At 42.7% G+C, this 22,073-nt stretch overlaps 1 protein-coding gene across 1 annotated transcript; it reads left to right on the top strand.

Annotated features, from left to right (window-relative positions):
• Positions 1 to 14,372: 14,372 nt before the first annotated feature.
• Positions 14,373 to 22,073, top strand: LOC137062407 (uncharacterized). Its single transcript, XM_067433281.1, has 5 exons — positions 14,373 to 14,647; positions 14,796 to 15,815; positions 20,661 to 20,781; positions 21,185 to 21,371; positions 21,541 to 22,073. The coding sequence occupies exons 1-5, from the start codon at positions 14,622 to 14,624 to the stop codon at positions 22,071 to 22,073; spliced, it is 1,887 nt and encodes a 628-aa protein (XP_067289382.1). The 5' UTR covers positions 14,373 to 14,621.

Raw genomic sequence — 22,073 nt, 5'->3', positions numbered from 1 at the left:
CCTGGATGACATAGTGATTTATAGTCACGATTGGCAGCGGCATATGCAGCATGTGAGGGCGGTCCTGAGGTCGCTGAGGGGAGCGGGGCTCACGGCCAACCCAAAGAAGTGTGCGATTGGGCGGGTGGAAGTAAGGTATCTGGGCTTCCACTTGGGTCATGGTCAGGTGCGTCCCCAAATTGATAAGACTGCCGCAATTGCAACCTGTCCGAGGCCCAAGACCAAAAAGGAGGTAAGACAGTTTTTGGGGCTGGCGGGATATTATAGACGGTTTATACCAAATTATTCGGACCTCACCAGCCCTTTGACTGATCTTACTAGAAAGGGGCTACCAGATACGGTCCAGTGGACGGAGCCGTGTCAACAGGCTTTTACCCAAGTGAAGGCTGCTCTATGTGGCGGGCCGCTTTTACACTCCCCTGACTTTTCTCTCCCTTTCTTGTTGCAGACTGACGCGTCGGACAGGGGGCTGGGCGCAGTCCTGGCCCAGGAGGTGGAGGGGGGAGAGCGGCCGGTGCTGTACATTAGCCGTAAGCTCTCCAAGAGGGAAGCTAAGTACAGCACCATAGAGAAGGAGTGTTTGGCCATCAGATGGGCCGTTCTCACTCTCCGCTATTACCTCCTGGGGCGGGAGTTCACCCTCTGTTCGGACCACGCTCCTCTCCAATGGCTCCACCGCATGAAGGATACCAACGCGCGGATCACCCGTTGGTATCTAGCTCTTCAGCCGTTTAAATTCAAGGTGGTCCACAGGCCGGGTGCTCAGATGGCTGTGGCCGATTTCCTCTCCAGAAATGGGGGGGGGGGGGGGGGGGGGGGGGGGGGCTGCAGGCCGGACGGCTCCCCGGCCTGAGTCGGGCGGTGGGGGTATGTGGCAAGGGGGGCGTGGTTCAGCGAGGTCTGCAGCGGGAGAGAGAGCCGCGGGACGAGCGGTAAGTGAGTGGGTTGGAAGCAGATTAATAACACCTGTCTCTCGTTCCAGTAATGAGCGCGGAGAGGGGATAAAACCTAGGTGGAACCGGAGATCCAGGAGAGAGAGAGGGACTGCTGACGCGACACACACACACACACACACTCACGGACATTGAGTTGTGAGACACGTTGACCCGGAAGCGGAACGTTTAACCGGAACCCGGAAGTGACTGAGAGAAATACACACGGGCAATAGCCGTGTGAAGAGACTGAGTTTTTGTTCTAATAAAGAGAAGCGTCAGCAGTCAAACCGACCCCCTTGTCCTCTTCCTTCCTTACACAAACGAACTTTATCACACTATGAAACTGTATTTTTTTGTAAAGAATCAACAACAAGTGGGACACAATCATGAAGTGGAACGAAATTTATTGGATATTTCAAACTTTTTTAACAAATCAAAAACTGAAAAATTGGGCGTGCAAAATTATTGGGCCCTTTAAGTTAATACTTTGTTGCGCCACCTTTTGCTGCGATTACAGCTGTAAATCGCTTGGGGTATGTCTCTATCAGTTTTGCACATTGAGAGACTGAAATTTTTGCCCATTCCTCCTTGCAGAACAGCTCGAGCTCAGTGAGGTTGGATGGAGAGCGTATGTGAACAGCAGTTTTCAGTTCTTTCCACAGATTCTCGATTGGATTCAGGTCTGGACTTTGACTTGGCCATTCTAACACCTGGATATGTTTATTTTTGAACCATTCCATTGTAGATTTTGCTTTATGTTTTGGATCATTGTCTTGTTGGAAGACAAATCTCCGTCCCAGTCTCAGATCTTTTGCAGACTCCATCAGGTTTTCTTCCAGAATGGTCCTTTATTTGGCTCCATCCATCTTCTCATCAATTTTAACCATCTTTCCTGTCCCTGGGGAAGAAAAGCAGGCCCAAAAAGTTCAATTTTGGTTTCATCTGACCAGAGCACCTTCTTCCACATGTTTGGTGTGTCTCCCAGGTGGCTTGTGGCAAACTTTAAACAACACTTTTTTCTTCTTGCCACTCTTCCAGAAAGCCCAGATTTGTGCAGTATACGACTGATTGTTGTCCTATGGACAGAGTCTCCCACCTCAGCTGTAGATCTCTGCAGTTCATCCAGAGTGATCATGGGCCTCTTGGCTGCATCTCTGATCAGTCTTCTCCTTGCATGAGCTGAAAGGTTAGAGGGACGGCCAGGTCTTGGTAGATTTGCAGTGGTCTGATACTCCTTCAATTTCAATATTATCGCTTGCACAGTGCTCCTTGAGATGTTTAGAGCTTGGGAAATCTTTTTGTATCCAAATCCGGCTTTAAACTTCTCCACAATAGTATCTCGGACCTGCCTGGTGTGTTCCTTGTTCTTCATGATGCTCTCTGCGCTTTAAACGGAACTCTGAGACTATCACAGTGCAGGTGCATTTATACAGAGACTTGATTACACACAGGTGGATTCTATTTGTCATCATTAGTCATTTAGGTCAACATTGGATCATTCAGAGATCCTCACTGAACTTCTGGAGAGAGTTTGCTGCACTGAAAGTAAAGGGGCCGAATAATTTTGCACACCCAATTTTTCAGTTTTTGATTTGTTTAAGAAAGTTTGAAATATCCAATAAATTTCGTTCCACTTCATGATTGTGTCCCACTTGTTGTTTCTTCACAAAAAATTACAGTTTCATATCATGTTTGAAGCCTGAAATGTGGCAAAAGGTCGCAAAGTTCAAGGAGGCAGAATATTTTCGCAAGGAACTGTATATGTATTATATTTTGTAATATTAACAATATCACTTTTGATCAATTAAATGCATGTCTGATCAATAAAAGTATTAATTTCTCTCTTTTTTAATTTTACCACAAATGTTTAGATGGTTTCCACAAAATTTAAGCATCACCATGAGCAGCACAACTGATAATAATCATAAATGTGTGTTGATCATCAGATCCTCATATGAGAATGATTAGTGAAAGATCATGTAACATTGAAGACTGGAGTAATGATTATAAATTCAGCTTTGATCACAAGAATAAATTGCATTTTACTATATATTCTTTGAGCCCTGCACAGGCCCTGCACAATCCTATGACACACTCCTGCAGTCATTAAAATAGTTCAGCTTTGTTTGTAATGTCCAAGTAGTTATATTTCGTTTAGTTTCTTTATTAAAGTTAATTTAGAAAAATGTTTGGATAATTTGTTTGTTAATTTTTTTTAAAGTGACAACCAAGCAGTCGGCAGCCGCCAGTGGGTATGAGTTTAGGGGTGTAAAAAAAGTCAGGGCCCGTAGTGCTCTAAAGCGTCGTCAATCTGGCAACACTGATCACACATGTAGCCTACATTTACATTCCAATAAAGGTTATTGATAACATTACTTATAGGCAACTAGTCATCATATCTTCTGCTTCAGGAAACATGTTAATGCTCAGCAGTACACATAATGGTATGTTTCCATTGTACTAAAATGCATTCATTTTCAATGGGTATATATGTGGCTGAAACAGGTAGCCAGTGCCTCCCAAATTTTTCAACATTAACATTTTAATATAACATTATAGTCAGTATGGCCTTTAGAAAAGTGTTTTTGTTGAGGAGGTGGGGTAGTGCACTCTAGGCCCCTCTGGTGTGGCCTAAGCTTTTGTCTTTAATGGTATTTTTTCCTTACATTACTTTTACTTTTATACTTTAAGTAGTTTTGAAACCAGTACTTTTACACTTTTACTTAAGTAAAAAGCTTGAGTTGATACTTCAACTTCTACAGAAGTATTTTTAAACCCTAGTATCTATACTTCCACTTGAGTAATGAATGCGAGTACTTTTGACACCTCTGGTGTGTGTGCATTTATCTGCTTCATAATCACGGTGGATCAGGATTGAGATCAGGGGTGTCCAAAGTCGGTCCTGGAGGGCCGCTGTCCTGGACATTTTAGCTCCAACTTGCCTCAAAACACCTGCCTGAAAGTTTCTAGTATGTCTAATATGTTGGGAAATATACTCTTACCAGATTAGTTATATTAAGCTTGTGTGTATTTCAGTTAAAGTTCAGTTCAGTTAATTTATACAGCCATGTCATGTGAATCAGAGTCCTGCAACGGGTATAAAAGTGGCTAAAACGGGTGGATTGTGACATTTATAAAATTCACGGGCGGGGATGCGGGCGGATAATTAACTCTGTGCGGGCAGGTAGTAGTGCGGATGGGCGGATGAAAAATATGTGCAATATTTCTGTGGCGAAGTGAACGAGAAAGAGAGAGAGAGAGAGAGAGAGAGAGAGAGAGAGAGAGAGAGAGAGAGAGAGAGAGAGAGAGAGAGCGCGAGAGAGAGAGAGAGAGACCAGGGCGTGATTGTGAATGAGCGTCACCTGCGAGCCACACCGGTCTCGAGTCCTCTGAGGGAGCTCGGAAGCATATAAGGACGAGAAATCACCAGACCTGGATTTGACGTTGAGTTGTGTTTACTTTTTATTATGTGTGTGCGCTTGGCAGATGTCCATGAGGGGCTGCCCACGTTACTTTCGTTTTGTTTGGTTAAAGTCTTTTAAATGTTCGCCGGTTCCCGCCTCCTTCTTCCCCCATCGAACATATTGTAGGCTATTACAATTTCTATGTCCTAATTTCCATTACACATACACGCAACAACGATATGCCATTTGACCCATCACGTCACCACCACTGCGACATTGAAACTTTTGTTGATGCCTCTCGTAGCGCAGATGGAGCGAGCGTTGCAGGAGTAGCAATGGATGAAGTAAAAGTAAAGTTGGTGAGTAGAGTAGCTATATGAAATTGTTGACTATGAGTCTTTAAAGGCACGTTTGCCTGTTTCATTAGCCCATTCATGACGCTGTTGATGTTGAGAGAGGTGCGGGATAAAAAATAAAGCATTTTAATTTGAATGTTTTAGCGTGTGTGATTTATCGCGGGCAGGGGTCATGTAACGGGCCAAATATTAACGGGTCTGGGCGGGTAGGGATTTAATTTTGATATTTTCACGGGTCACGGGTCGGATCTGGTGCTAAACCTTGCGGGTACGGATGGGGGCGGGTCTCCAAAAATGGACCCGTGCAGAACTCTGATGTGAATACCTCCTTAAGATTCATTATATGACCACTAGGTGGAGCGCTAAGCTTACTCCAGAAATGTTCTGATTGTTACATAGACGAAGTGTTGTAGCACATGTTTTGAACACGCAGTAAAGTGTGACACACTTTTTTTTTTTCTGTGCGTTTTTTCACAAGAAACAACTGCTTCGAGTCTTTATTAAAACCAACAGGTTATGGACCCAGAACAAGAACGCTACAGTGAAGCTGCTGAAAATCTTATTGAAGATATTGAGCGTCTGTAAATAAAAATGAGCTTGGAGTTCAAGACAGTGACAATTGTTCCATTAAATGGATCAAACTATCCTACGTGGAAAGTGCTATGTCGGATGGCATTGATGAGAGACGGACTATGGGATTTTGTAGATGGTACAGAGTCTCCTTCACAATCTGAGGAACCCAGTTATATGGCAAAAAGGGATCGCGCTCTGGCCACTAGTTGCTGGATCAGTTTCAGAAGAAAACATGGGCAAATAAGCTTGCACTGAGGCGTAAACTGTACTCATTGAAATTGAGAGATGGAGACTCGGTTCAAGAACACATTTAGTTGTTGACTGAAACGTTTGATGCACTGTCAGTGGTGGGAGATAATATCGATGAGGAAGATCGCGTGGTGCACCTGCTAGCCAGTTTATCTGATTCGTTCAGCATGTTAGTCACAGCCCTTGAAGTAAGTGCGGATGTATCTAGAATGGAGGTCGTCATGGAACGGTTGTTGCATGAAGAACCCAAAATGAAAGAATGCGATGTTGAAAACACAAAAAAATGATGTCAAAGCTCTGACTGGAAAACAGTTCTTGAAAGAAAAAGGCCCAAAATGTCATTACTGCAGAAGGTATGGACATATCAAGCGTAACTGTAGAGAGTTCAACAAATATGCTGCAAGCACAGACTTCAACAAAGAGAGTAAGAAGTTGGGCTATAAACACAAAGCAAACAAGGCACAAGTGAAAAGACAAGACAGCGACTCAGATAGTGAAAGTGTTGGACTAATGGTGAGTCATGCACTATCAACATGTTCTGATGAAAGAATGGATTGCTGGATTGTAGATTCAGGAGCAACCTGTCACATGTGTAATGACAAGAAAGGTTTGTTGAGTTTAAAAGCCTGGAACCCTCACAAGAAGTAACACTTGGAGATGGTTACGCTGTTGAAGCAACAGGACGGGGTGTTGTGCGACTGAAAATGACATTGACTGATGGTAAGACAAAAGAATGCAAGCTGAATGATGTTTTGTATGTACCACAATTGTCATACAACTTGCTGAGTGTGTCCAAGGTAACTCAATCTGGGAAAAAGGTCAAGTTCACAGAGAACCGATGCTGCATCACGGATGTTAATCAAAAGCTGATTGCTAATGCAACAAAAGAAGGCAGTCTCTATTATGTGAACTGTAGAGAAAGTGATCAAGTGCATGTAACAGAAAATGCATAAGGAGACTAAGGAACAAACTTGGCACCGACGTTATAGTCATCTAGGTGTACAAAATCTGACGAAGCTGGTTAATGAGTGTCTAGTTGATGGCTTTGATTTTGATGTGTCAAAAGACATAGACTTTTGTGATTCATGTGCTGAAGGAAAGCATCATCACACCAAGTTTGCAACTGTGAAACCACTTGGCTTAGTGCACAGTGTTGTATGTGGGAAAATGAATGCGAAGTCCTTGATTGGAGCTAACTACTTCCTGACATTCATTGATGAGAATACTCACTATGTGTGTGTAGCCAGGTTTAATAATGAGAAACCCTATTAAGCGGTCCAACCCAGTCACGAAAGGGTTAACTTTAATTCTGTATCTTTGATGGACTTGAAAGTGAGCCAATGGGTGAACCCTATGAGGTACTGCACTGACCAATTAGATGCCAGCTAGGCTCCGTTACAGTTACGCCTCTAACTTCGCTTCACGTTCTTTTGGCGCTTGCACTTGAGCATAGGAGGCTGCGTTATCTGCTTGGTAAGATGGACAAAACAATATTAAGTGAATTAAGCAAGTTCTGTAATCATTATGGATTATACTGACTATATTTTATTGTAATATAGAGTGTAAACGAAAGCTGTGCCTGAATCCACTGTTGTCACGGAGCTAAAAGCAAATGGTGAGTTGCTTATTTAGGCATCGGAGTTCACTAATATTCATGTTAATAGGCCAGGCTTTTGCTGCCCATTTGTGTATTTGGCCTAGTCTGCTGAGTTTGAGTTCGTTAGTATCTGTTACTCTGTGTTAATGGGTGAATCAATGCCAGAGTGCTCCATGTGTAAAGCTAAAGGTGTAAAGCCTGCTATGTGCATATGTTAATAAGGTAATCAGCCACTATAAGTTAGCGAAATACTGGTTAATGTGTATGACACCATCGTTATTGTGTTTGTGGGTTATAAAAGAAAGAAATGTTACTGTTGCTGAATAGTTAGGTTGTTAAATAAAAATGTTAAAATTTGTGGATTTAAATTGCAGTCACTGAAGCTTAAGGAGGTAAAATTTTTAGTGCATTCTTTCCACTGTTACCGGTGCAGAGGGGGATAAATAAGCACACTAACGTCTTAATGCCTCTAATTTTAAAGTGACACAATTTGATTACTGTTTGCATGCAATTCATGCAGTTTTATTTTTCATACTGTTAATGCTAACATAAGATTTTATAAAACTTGAATTTGAGATGTGTCTTTATGAAGGATGCAATTTATGTAAATTTACTTTTGATACTAGAGACAAATTCATATAGTTTTGATACCTGAGAAGAAACATAAGAGCTGTTGTACAACAAGAGAAAGATTTTTATATTTCATTATAGGTGAACCGAAATATTATTTCATTTTATTTTGTAGAAGCCTGTAGCAGTCCATTTATTCACTAAATGGTAATTGAAAGAAAGGATTTGGCCTTATTTATAGGTCAGGTTTTGGTAAAGAGTTGGAAACATCGTGCAGAAATCCTTTCCACGGACTGATACAGATCCATGCGTTCCAGACGTTCTTCCAGAGATTCATAGATTCCCAGTCCGGGTGGCTGGGTGGCGAGCCAACCGTTTTTTTGTGACTCTGACTTTTGACGGATTGCCCGGATCATCCTCTTCATCTTCGTTGTGGTAGGACAAACAGTAACTTACACTGAAAAAAAAGGGCCCCAACGGTGAAACTGAACTTTTGTCAACCAAGGCAAGTCGAAACGAGGACGAACTGAGCTCAAAGACAACTGAAAAATAGGGGTTGTTTTGTTTACGTGCGCACTTTATTATTTTTGTTTGTTATTTTTCATAAATATGTTTTTTCTTCTTGTTTGTATGTCCCACCCTGTGAATCTAATACAGGTTGTCTAAACTGTCATTCTGGTGTGTTTTTTTTTATTTATTGATATTTAATTCTCGGGCTCTTAACAATTTAGCATCTTCTGATTCTGGTCCAAATAGTATTCTACGACTACTTTAGACTATTAAACCATGTACATTATTACTACCTCGTAACTAGGGTTACATGTGGGTGTATGTTCTGAAGTGGAAAGATTACGTTTTTCAGAAGTTTCTGGAATGGAAAGCCATGGCTGAAAAATCTACTGAAAGACAACTGAAAGTCTTACGCACAGATAATGGAGGAGAATATACCTCGTTTGAGTTTCAAGACTTCCTGAAGAAAGAAGGAGTTTGACATGAGTTCACAGTACCGAAGACACCTGAGCAAAATGGAGTAGCTGAACGAATGAACAGAACACTGATGGAAACTGTGAGATCAATGTTAGCTGATGCAAGTCTACCTCAGAAGTTCTGGGCAGAAGCACTGTCAACAGCTATATATCTGAGAAACAAAAGCCCAACAAAATCAGTGAAAGGAATGACTCCTTTTGAAGCCTGGACAGGTGAGAAACCAAAGGTTGATCATCTGCGTGTATTTGGATGTACTGTATATGCGCATGTACCCAAAGATGAATGGAAGAAATTTGATTCCAAAGCAAAGAAATTGATCTTTTTGGGCTATGGAACAGAGACGAAAGGATATCGACTCTATGATACAAAACTCACAAAAGTGTTCTACAGTCGAGATGTGCTATTCAATGAGTCTGATCATGCAATTGAATAGGACCCTGATACAAATGAGAAAGAAAATGTAAAATGGTTTGTGGAGTTTGACTGTAGAGAATCTTACAGTGAGGACTCAGCGAAACAAGAGATCCAAAGAAAAACAAGAGTGAGAAAACCACCTGACTATTACGGAGAGTGGGTAACACTTACTAATAACCTGACAACTGAACCAAAAACTGTAACATATGTTCTCAGCAGTCCAGACAAAGTGAAATGGAAGGAAGCTATGAAGAAAGAGATGGAATCGCTGTACGCAAACAATGTGTGGAACTTGGTAGAGCTACCAAAAGATCAAAAAAGCAGTGGGCAGTAAATGGGTGTTCAAAGTCAAGGTTGATGCTGATGGGACATTTGAGAGACACAAAGCACGTCTAGTCGCACAAGGTTTTTCACAAAATTTGGATCAGACTATGATGAAACATTCAGTCCAGTAGTCAGATTTGAGTCAATCAGAACAATAATTGCTCTGGCTGTACAGCATGGACTAAAGCTGCACCAAATGGATGTAAAGACAGCTTTCCTGAATGGAGAACTTAAAGAACTTAATGCAATTCTTACATGCAACAACCTGAAGGTTTTGTTGAAAAAGGAAAGGAACGTCTAGTGTGCAAACTAAATCGCAGTATCTATGAACAGAAACAATCACCAAGATGTTGGAACATCGTCCTAGATGAACAGCTGAAGAAGATGGGATTTGTAGAAAGTACAGCTGATCCCTGCATTTACACTGCATCAACTGGTGAGATGTTCATTATTGCTGTGTATGTTTATGAAATTCTCCTGGCTGGACAAAAGGATGAACCGATGATGGAGGTGAAGAAAATGCTTGCAAAACACTTTGAGATAAAGGACTTGGGTGAGCTAACTCATTTTCTTGGAGTGAAAACCAGAAACTGGAGAAATCTGGATGGGTCAAACAACATATACAAAAAATGTGTTGGAGAAATTCGGAATGGAAAATTCAAAGCCAGTAAGCACACCAGTAGAAATAAACTCAAAGCTCATGAAAAACGTCCCCGGTTACGACTGTAACCTTAGTTCCCTGGGAACAGGGAACAAGACGCTACGGAGGAACGCCTCCAGCGTGACCGGTGTCTGAACTACTATCAAATCACGGCAATCCTATTGACAGGCGACAGCCTATGATGTCATCAAGGTGCGACCAGGAAGTATATAAGGGCGCCTTGCAAACATGACACTAGCTTCTTCGTCTGAAGGGACTGTTTGGCTGGCAGTCCTTGAAGCATGGCAACCTGACGCAGAATCTCGTTCCCTATTCCCAGGGGACTAAGGTTACAGTCGTAACCAGGGACGTTCCCTTTCGAAAGGGAACTCGAGCTGCGTCACACTAGGCTGTCAGTGACAGCATTCCCTATGGTCATAGCCCAAGCTATATGCCTAAGAGAGGACCTTATTAAGTTTTTTATCTGAAGTCTCTTACCCTTGGTTGCTGAAAGGCCTGGGACCAACTACTTCAACAGAAAGGGTCCCTTAAAGGGAATGTGGCTAGGGGGCCCGAGGGCGCCCCAGCCGGCCACTATTCGGGAAAACCTTCACCGAATGCCACCAGGGAGGCCTGATGCATCACTTATGTGGGACACCCCGGCTTGACCAACCCTGTCTGTTTAGAAACAGAGCCTCCGGACTTTTGCTTACTCATGAGCATCCAGACTGAGGGACTGCAAACTGGCAGTGTCTTCCTCAAACCGGACTTCGGAGACGGGAATCCTGGAGAGCAGTACTCAGCATAGTGCTTTCTAACCCTAGGGGTGCTCAGGAGGCTGGACAGGCCTACGGGGCTGATCTAACCGGGGGGGCCTGACCGTCTAATCAGGCTCCGTCCTACCAGCGTGGACCTAAAAACACAATGCCAACAGCAGTGCACTCAGCAAAAAATGCCTTGAACCCTCTAAAGCGAGGGGAGTACAACTTACGTCATCTGCCTCCAGGGTGGCGGTCTGTTCATCCAGCGGTCCGCCGTCCGTGCAAGGGCGTCAGCCATGGCAGTTTTTTGGCTCCAGGGAGCATCCTACCAACCCATGCTAAGCCGATGGTTGTGAAGCACAGCTCGACCCGAGCCCTAAAAAGGTGGAGCAGAAGACACAGAGCAAGAAGTGAAGCATTCAACACATACTACCAACGGGGGCGCACGAGAGGCGATGTTGGCCCTCAGGCCCCACCACTGGTCTATGATCGCGACGACTCCCGCCTGCCTGGGACCGGGATCTCAGCGGCGTGCGGGTCCTCAGACACCACCGCACACGCTTTCTCGATGCTGGCCCTCGGGCCCTGCTATCGCTTTGGTGTCGCGCGTGTCTGCCGCCCTGCATCAGGGTTTTTATTTATTTTATTTTATTTTATTTTTGCCCTGATTGAGATCCCTCAGCAGACCTTCCCATTATTCTTGTAACACCGACATTGTGTATAAAGTAGCACCAGTCTGATCCGCTGCTGTGTTTGCCCTGCCATCTAATAAACGTATCGTTAAAAAAGCTCAGATGGCAGGGTTGGAGCTCTCAGTGTTCCCTTCTACCTGGACCGGAGATTACTCTTAACGACAACCCGTGGCGAGAACACCTACCCAAATCCACTCATCCTCCAAACATCAGCATTCATACCCACTGATGTCAGTGCACAAACTGGATATGGGTTCTTCCATGCCCTTCCGATCTCAGTAAGGTGATCAGAAAGGAATGGAAAGCTCAACTGAGCCGATGATTTCATGGCGGGGAGAAATCGATCGTAAGTCTAATACGAGCGATCTCTCCTCTAACGCGCCCACATGGCAGCCGCAGCCCTTGCAGCGCGTACATAACATTCATCGGCTCCGCATACACGTTCAGGATGGCTGCTAACTAGTTTATCTTCTTCCCAGCCATCCCTAAGAACATTTCTAATAGATCTCGTCAGCCGCCAGATCGCCAGAGGGAACCGCCCTCTTGTGAAGATCGGCAAGCCCCATCCGAGGTAACCATGACATGCGTCCACGCTCAGCCTCGCCGTGAGTGGGACTATGTCACTAGTCTCAGATGCAACCATTCCCTCAGCGTGTCAGAGTGAGCGATCTCATACTGTGTTTTTTTTTTCTCTTAACAAACACTCCCGTTGCACACAATCAAACAAATAACTCCATAAGAGCTTGCTTGTGCACACTCTTAATCCCAGGCAGAAATCAAATGAATTCGGATTATCTTTGACTTGAAGCATTCAGACAAAACAGTCCCTAAAGACAAAAAGATTGTGTCATGTTTGCAAGGCGCCCATATGTACTTCCTGGTCGCACCTTGATGACATCATAGTCTGTCGCCGGTCAATAGGATTGCCGTGATTTGATAGTAGTTCAGACACCGGTCACGCTGGAGGCGTTCCCCGTAGCGTCAGCTGACGCAGCTCGAGTTCCCTTTCGAAAGGGAACTCTGATGACAAAGAAGGAGTGGATTTGCCACAATTTCAGTCTGCTGTTGGTAGTCTGCTTTATTTGTCAACAAGAACAAGACCAGACATTGCTTATGCTGTGAATAACGTTGCAAGGTTCTCTGCTAAACCCACAAAGTATTATTGGACTGCTGTCAAACGAATCATGAGGTACCTGAATGGCAATTTGAATCTAGGTCTGCTGTATAGCAAAGACAAGCCAAACGGATTTTCGGATGCAGATTGGGCCGGAGACCAAGATGATCACAAATCTGTATCAGGGTATATGTTTCAAATCAGCGGAGCAGCTGTGAGTTGGAGAAGCAAGAAACAGACATGTGTAGCTCTCTCTACTGGTGAAGCTGAGTACATGGCATTAGCCAGTGCAGCTCAAGAAGCTTTTTGGATGTGACAATTGATGACAGATCTAAAGGTAAACCAAACAGTTCCGATTTTGATGTTTGAGGATAATCAATCTGCTATCTGTATGGCAAAGAACCCTCAATTTCATGGACGTGCCAAACACATTGACATCTAGTACCACTTCATTCGAGAGCAAATTGCACGTGGATTCATAGACTTGAAATACTGCAGCACTGAAGATATGATTGCCGATATATTCACTAGAGGACTAAAGAAAAGTTCACAAAGCTGAGACAGATGGCTAGAGTGAAACCAGTTAATTAATCATTCTGGTTGCGAGTGAGAAGGAGTGTTGGGAAAATACACTCTTACCAGAATAGTTATATTAAGCTTTTGTGTATTTCAGTTAAAGCTGTTTAAGTTATACAGCCATGTCATGTGAATACCTCCTTAAGATTCATTATATGACCACTAGGTGGAGCTCTAAGCTTACTCCAGAAATTTTCTGATTGTTACACCAGTGCGGGCTCGACAGAAGTGTGCATTGAGGGCGCATATAGACCTCAAAGGGGGTGAGCACCCTTCTGAGACCTGAAATTACAAATAGGACATCTGCAGTTTCTTGGACTTAACGGACATGTGCACTGTCGGCCATTGTAAGTCCTCAAGACCGACAGTGCATGAAGTGTGCCATTTGGGACAGGGCCAGGGTTGAGAAACACTGCGCTACTACATGCAATGTATAGCACTATGCAATGATTTATATTTTCTTTAGCTACATTTTTAGAAATGTTCTTTTAAAAATGCTAAACACAAGGAAACCCAGGATAGAGCTCCGTCTGTAGACAATAGGCAATGCTAAGTTCTGCACATAATCTGTAGAATGACAATCTGTAAATTGTATTTATTGTTAACATGGAAGGTAGTATTTTCAAATATAAATTCCTGATAATTAAATATGACCCCAACTCTTCATTAAATAAAATGAAATGTGATTTAAAATGTAATTCAGTTTTGTCTGAAAAATGTAGGTTTGTTTGAGTATATAATGCTTTTTGATAATTGAATGTTGTGGGTTTTTTTCACAGATGAGTTGTGGGCATTAACCCGGAAACTGGATCAAAAGTTACTGCTGGAAAGAGACAAGAAAATGCATGGATTGAACCCACATGTATGCACACTGCTACGAAAGCTAATGGACTTTCAATGGCTTGCCGTTTTTAAAAAAAGTGTTCCAATGGAATTGAAGTTTTCCAAGTTCATGATTAATGGTCAACTTAATATACATGTCTTGCTTTTTCATGGATGTGGCGATTTAAAGGTAGGCTCAAGGTCAGAACATTGTAACACTGTTGGGATGTGTTCCCTTTATTGTTGAAAATGAAATGCTGCTGTTCTCAGTGGTTCTTGAATGGCCATTATTGTACAATACATTTGGTTAAGTATTTGAGCAGAGATTTTATTTATTTTAACAAATATTTATAGATTTAAGGACTCAAATTAATTAAGTTAACAGTAAAAATATACTCACATAACTAACACAGTATAAATATTCCTTTTTTAACTTTAATGGTTTGTGGTAATTTACATTGAAATTACTGTTCGACATTTTGCTATATTTTCATAGATTTACTCCTGCCCTCGCTTCTTCAAGTCTATAGGGAGAAGGGTTTATCCATGAAAGTCCTAAGCGCAAGAGAATGATCTGATATAAATATGTGTGACTAGTGGTAGGATAATGTCATTCTGGCAGCTTTGGAGAAGGTAGAGTATAAACCATGTACTTTTATGTTTCTTAGACTAAACAAGCTTATTTTTAGAATATTATTGTCAAAGAACATTTAAGTCTGCTTATGCATGTGAATGGGAATGAAATGTTTTTGTAAAGTTATTGTATGCGTTTTTATTACAGTTCTTCATCACAGGTCACAAAAAGCCAGACAAGAGCTATCATGAGCTCTATGCAGTCAGAGTCCTCTGCAAATGAGACCTTTGTTCGTCCTGCAACCTTTTTCATTAGTGACTTTTCTAATATCCCACATGCAAAATATTACTATGTGTTCTTGTCTTTGGTGTATATTGTGACTGTTTTGGGTAATTTATTTATCATGTGTATCATTTATTTGGCACGCAGACTTCACACAGCCAAATACATTGCTGTTTTCCATCTGGCCCTTTCTGATCTGTGTGGAAGCACGGCTTTGATTCCAAAAATTATAGATATGTTTTTATTTGACCACCAGGACATTTCATATGAAGCGTGCTTAACAAATATGTTTTTTGTATATCATTTCATGAATCTGCAGTCTTTGACACTATTTGCTTTAGCTTATGACAGACTGGTCGCTATTTGTTTTCCTCTACACTATCATGCCATTGTAACTAAAACAGCCATGTTTCTGATCATAGGTGTTATGTGGATTGTGTCTGTAACATTTTTTTCTGTACTTGTAGGTTTAGTTAACAGAATCTCTTTTTGTAGGTCTAATGTACTTAATAGTTATTTTTGTGACTATGCCCCAATCTGTAGACTAGCTTGTAATGATAATACGATAAATGTTCTGATGGGTAAAATTTCCTATGGTCTCCTGATTTGCACACCGCTGATACTGATCGTCATCTCATATTTCTGCATTTCTTTGGCTCTGCTTAAGATTGCTCATGGTTCTGATCGGATCAAAGCCATAAAAACCTGCACTTCACATCTTATATTGGTGGCAATTTTTTATCTCCCTGTTTTAAGCAATAACATCGCTGCTGTAACAACACCTTTGCATTCAAATGTTCAAATAATTAACAATTCCCTGACACAGGCAATGCCACCTATGCTGAATCCTATCATATACACTCTAAAGACAGAGGAGGTCATGCAATCTATAAAACAACTGTACAAACGAAGTAAGGTAAACATTAAAGAGAAATTAAATGCAGGGTAGGATAAATAAAAAAATAATTACAAGATCTTAGTAGTGTGTGACAATATTGGTGTTGGTTGACTTGCATTACTTGCCTGAAAGAAAGATTTACTTGTATGTTGACTACAAATATTTGACTAGTTTCATCAGCTGTGATCTTTAAATAAATATCTAGAGCTGATTGATTCTTTATGTAGATGTTGTAAATAACTGAAATTGTGTCATAAACAGGCCAACAATTTTTAAAGCCTCTGGAATGAAACCTAGTAAAGTTGCTTTGTGATTGCTTCCTTTATTCAAAACCATGCAAAATAATTTCAGTCTAAAAATAAATATTCACAATTTTTATTTAGTGTTTTTAATTTAACATTGTTCATTTTAATTTAACATAATTTGAATTTAACAAAAACAAAACAAAAAAGCATTGCTTTACATTTGCTTTCAATAACAAATGTTTTTAAAAAGTATTCTGCATCTTGTTTGTTATCTTTATGAACAGATATCTTCACCCACCTGAAAATATTTAATAAATGTGACCTTCAGATAGTTTGTGAATTAAATACTGACAGTTTATCACATTTTTTTCTTAAGATCCCAGACCATGTAATATAGGCATGTTCTTCAATTAATGAAAATCATTAAATTAGGCCTTGTGTATTGGCCAAAAGTAATGCAGCAAATAACTACAAGCAATGCCAAATAGCAGTGTTCTGCCCACACTGTAAACAACACAATGCCATACGCAAACATTCCAACCTGTAAAAACACATGGACATTTTTTTTTTTACAAAAGAATATTACTAATATAATGAAACATAATGTAATATAATATTAGCAAGTTATTTTAGTTATTAAAACCAATCAATTAATCTTAACTTGGGTTTTCTGAGTAAACAAGGTATAGTATGTATAGTACAGATTACTATATTTTTACAATTTAGTTATGAAATTAAGTAAAGTTAACTAAAAGTGTTAGTTAGTATCTACTCTAAACAAGGGTTTTTAAACCTGTCCTGGATGACCCCAGCACTGCACATTTTGTATGTCTCCCTAATCTAACACACCTGATTCAACTCATGAGCTAAATACTAGAGACTGCAAGACCGGAAGTGGGTGTGTCAAATACAGGAGACATTATTAGGCTTGTTCGAAATACACTAGCGCTGCGCAGATGGATCAGCATATGAAATACCGCAAAAACGACTGTAGAACAAACAGGCTTGTTTGAAATGAGCAAAATCCTCGCAGAACTGATCACCGGTGATCACCGCGAGATGCATGCCGGTTAGAAATGTGTTTGAATGTGGTCTGACTTGCTCTAATGTCATGCTGATGTGTATCAAAAAACTTGTGGAAGGCGGACATGTCGGATTCTGCAGTCGGGCACAGTTGCTCTCCACCAACTGAGCTGACCAAAAGCATGATGGGAAACGACTTACTGACAACATTATTTTAAACCATTAATGCCCACCGCATCAGCCTTTGATTTGAGTTAAGACATTCACAAAAGAAAGACTAGGGGGTTATGGTCATTATAAGCTACCACTGGTACAGAACTTCCACCAATATAAGCTTCAAAATGTTGAAGGGCTAGGAGTAATGTGAGGGCTCTCATATTATCTGGTACAACTCTAGTATCTGATTACGGTAACCCTTCAGAACGATGATCTGACACACACTATCCACAGCTTCCCATCTACGCATTAGAATTTTATCTTCTCAGAAATATGTTACTTTAGAGTCACCGCATTGATTATCCTCTGCAGCAACAATACAACCTAACAGCGTCCGATTTGTGCAGTGGCTAGCTGGTTGCAACCAATCTGCAAAGGAATTTCAAGATGAGCACACCTTTCTGGTTCAGAAAATGGTTTACTCACATCAGGTGAAGTCATAAATAAATCCGACAAGTTCACCACATCGTTAAACTTACTTGAGCTTGTGCTTGCATTATCACACACACAGGGAAGACATCCTTAAATTCATGAGGCACATCGCTAACTTCTCCTGGGTTTCCTACCACAATGGGCTGGGTAAACACTTGACCACCAGCCAGGTCATTCCCTAAGGTAAACTCAACTCCACCAGGGGTTGTGCACTCAGCCACATATGCATACCAATTTACCAAGTCTGACCTCAGAAAAAGTTGTAAAGGAACTTTTATACTATCGGCACCCACACCACGGAGTAAAAGGTCACTACCAGTATAAGTCACAGGGGCCAGCATTAGCATATTGCTAAAAGCGATTGGCCAGCTTCCATGTCTCATAACATGGAAATGGGTACATTGTGTCTTCACTATTGGATGCTACACGTTAACGTAACATAAATGGTTCATAACCAGAAGAGGGAAAAATTAGTGAAACCAAATTCACAAAACCTACAGTTTTTGGCTTGCTTGACTGTTTTTTTTTTTTTTTACAATCAGTGATCAGATGACCCCATCCAGGCCAGTTGAAACAGACTTGCCCATCACTAGATCGACTTTTTGCAAATTGGCCCCCACCATATGCTCCACCACCTCAGTTATACCTGGCATTAACCTCAGCTAAATGTCAGCACCATGGACAGCTTCTTTGTCAAACCTTCCCACTGGAGAAAAAAAAACAGTTCAGTGCGTCAAAACTAACTCATAAGCAAGTACGGCAGCGGCTGCTGAGAGAGTTGTCACTTTCTGTTCATTCAAATACATCACCAAGTTTTCTTGAGCGCTACCTTTAAAATCCTCCAACAAAATTTATCTTAAGTCCTCAACAGTGTTTACTTTACTGGCCATACACCATTTCTCAAAAAGGTTTTTTTTTTCCTTGCAAACGCAACAAATGTTTGTCAGTTTTCTTCATGGCCCTAAATCGTTGTCTATAAGCTTCTGGCACTAACTCGTAAGGATACAGAACAGTTGTCTTTATCAAGTCATTGTCCAGACTTTTCTCTATTGGCAATGCTGAATATACTTCTTGGGCTTTTCCAGCCTCCTTACATTGCAATAGCAGAGTCCACATATCTTTCGGCCATTGCAATGTAGTGGTGACGTGCTCAAAAGGCATGAAGTACGATTCAACCTCCATTTCACAGAAAGGAGGTACCAAATTAATATGCTTACTCACATAAAATTATGGAGAACTATTCACATCTGGGATTGGAGTAGGACTGAGAGAACCCGGCACAGAGACCGAAGGCAGCTGAGTGAACGAGGGAAAAGCAGCTAAACCCCTCTGTGAGCATAAAAAGCCAGCTGACTGCAAATTTCCCCAAGTTCCCATCCTTTTCCATTTCCAGCTCTAGTTCTCTCCGGATCCTCTTAATCTCTTTCCCTTCAGCCTTTACCTTTAGCTCCAATTCTTTTAGTTTTAACGCAATTAGTGGATTGGTGCCTGCTGCTACCAATTGGGTATTTGAGGCGCACACAATGGATTGCTGGGGTGTACAGAGGAAAGCAAAGCAGGAGAGAGTTTCTCGTCGATCTCCACCAAAGCAGCTGCTCCCTCCTGCACATTTTTTTTAAACCCTGACTCCTCAGGCAAAATTTGTTGCTGCACTAATTCATTATTTTTCTCATTCATTAGTTTTCTTGGATGCATAGTGAGGAACTTCTACTTTAAAGGAATTAGCAATTTTAAAGATATCTTTCCTACAACGATCGAACTGTTCTGTGCTTGGAGCTAGTGTAAACTCAGTCAAATCGAATTCCATATCCCCACTTATTCTCCCCCACATCAAAAAGAAAACTGCCAGACAAATAACAAAATGCTATGACTTACCCCACATATAGCCACAAGAAGGGTTGCAGATGATTACCCATTCAATGTATGCAAATTAAAATCCAGGGTTTTTTTTTTTCTTTTCTTTTTTCTCGTAATAGAAGATGAGCCCCCAATTATGTTACGACCCTGGTCTAGGTCAGGGAAGCAGCATGAAAAATGAAAAAAAATTCTGAGAAAAAGATCAGTAGTAGTAAAAACAAAAGCAAAGCAGACCATGACATGACATGACCTTGCATTTAGTTTTAAGATCAGTTTTATTTTATTTAAATCTTACATAAAATGCAATTAGGCCTATGACAATGAGAAGAGTAACTCAAATGTGAACTTTCTGTTGCTTTACCCCAGCCCCTTATGTCTATGGGGAGAAGTGTTGCTTCATCAACTCAAATCACAAGCTCAATAATCCCTATTTCAGAGGTTCCTGGGGCATATGGCATCTGCAGCCGCGGTGACGCCACTTGGATTGCTTCATATGAGACCGCTTCAGCACTGGCTTCGCGATCGAGTCCCGAGATGGGCGTGGTAGTCTGGCACGCTCAGGGCCCCAGTGACCCTGCAGACAGACACTCAGTGGTCGAACCTCAGCTTTCTACGGGCCAGTATACCCTTAGAACGAGTTTCCAGGCATATTGTTGTGTCCAGAGATGCCTCCACCATGGGTTGGGGTGCCATGTGCAATGGACATTCTGCCGCGGGCTCCTGGAGAGGACCCCAGCGCCACCTGCATGTCAATTGCCTCGAGTTGCAGGCAGTACGGTTCGCCCTGCACCACTTCTGAGTGTTGCTGAGGGGTCCACACGTACTAGTCAGGTCGGACAACACAGCCGTTGTAGCATACATCAACCACCAGGGCGGTCTACGCTCCCCCTGCATGTCCCAACTCGCCCGCCATCTCGTTTTATGGAGTCAGAAGCATCTGAAGTCCCATCGTGCTGTCCATATCCCGGGGATCCTGAACCATGCAGCCAATGAGCTCTCACAGCTTCAGCCGCTCCCTGGGGAATGGAGACTCCATCCCCAGACGGTCCAGCTGATTTAGGATCAGTTCGGGGATGCACAGGTAGATCTGTTTGCCTCCCACGACTTGTCCCATTGCAGCCTGTATTATTACCTGACTGAGGGCATGCTCAGCACGGATGCACTGGCGTGCAGCTGGCTGCGGCGCCTGCGCAAATATGCGTTCCCCTTAGTGAGCCTTCTTGGACAGGTTTTGTGCAAGGTCAGGGAGGACAAGGAGTAGGTTATTTTGGTCTCCCCGTATTGGCACGGCCGGACCTGGTTCCTAGAACTGCTACTCCTTGCGACAGCCCCTCCCTGGCCGATTCCTCTGAGACAGGTTCTTCTCTCTCAGAGATGGGGCACCTGCATCCCGATCTTTGTAAGCTCCATGTGTGTCTCCTGGATGGGACGCGGCAGGTTTGAGTACCGTACCATCTCCGGTGGTGGCTACCATCACTTCCGCTAGAGCCGAGTCCATGAGACATGCCTATGCGTTGAAGTGGAACCTCTTCATCACCTGCTGTTCTTCTCACCAAGAAGACCCCTGGAAATGCCCGATCGGGTCTGTGCTATCGTTCCTCCAAGAAGGTTTGGATTGAAGGCTGTCTCCTTCCACCCTTGAGGTTTTTGTGGCCGCTATCGCCCCCTTCCATGACCTCTTGGACAACAAACCGGTAAGTCAGCACGACCTGATCATCAGGTTCCTGAGGGGTGCGAGGAGACTACATCTTCCTTGCGCTCCTCTCGTGCCCTCTTGGGACCTCTCAGTAGTTTTAGATGCTCTGCAGAGGGCCCCATTTGAGCCTTGCGGTCAGTAGATGTTAAGTTCTTGTCTGTGAAGACAGTGCTCCTGACCGCATTGGCCTCCATCAAGAGGGTAGAGGACCTGCAGGCATTTTCGGTTGACAAAGCGTGCCTGGAATTTGGGCCGGGTGACTCTCACGTGATCCTGAGACCCCGGCCTAGATATGTGCCCAAGGTTCCCACCACTCCGTCAAAGACCAGGTGGTGAACCTGCAAGCACTGCCTTTAGAGGAGGCAGACCCAGCCTTGGCACTGCTCTGTCCAGTACGCACTCTCCGTGCTTACGTAGACAGGATGCGCTGTTTCAGGACCTCAGACCAGCTGTTTGTCTGTTATGGTGGAAAGCTGAAAAGGAAGTCTCTAAGAGCAAAGGTTGTCCCACTGGAGAGTGGACGCCACTGTTTTGGCTTACCAGACACTGGGGCGTCCATGTTCCATTGGGGTCAGGGCGCACTCCACTCGGAGTGTGGCCTCCTCTTGGGCTTTAGCGCATGGCACATGACATCTGCAGAGCTGCAGGCTGGGCGACACCAAATACATTCACCAGATTTTACAATCTCTGAGTTGAGCCTGTGTCCGACTATGTACTCGCCTCTACAAAAGGCCAGTAATGGACTAGGCTCAAGTGTCTTCGCTTGCTCGCCATTCAACTCCACGGACTGTATATGTGCAATATTCTTCTCAGGTGAGCTTCCTCGAAAGCCCTGA

This window comes from Pseudorasbora parva, chromosome 23, assembly GCF_024679245.1.
Source record: "Pseudorasbora parva isolate DD20220531a chromosome 23, ASM2467924v1, whole genome shotgun sequence".
NCBI lineage: Eukaryota > Metazoa > Chordata > Actinopteri > Cypriniformes > Gobionidae > Pseudorasbora > Pseudorasbora parva.
Note: the sequence above shows the minus strand (reverse complement) of the source record. Positions and strands in the feature narration are given on the sequence as shown.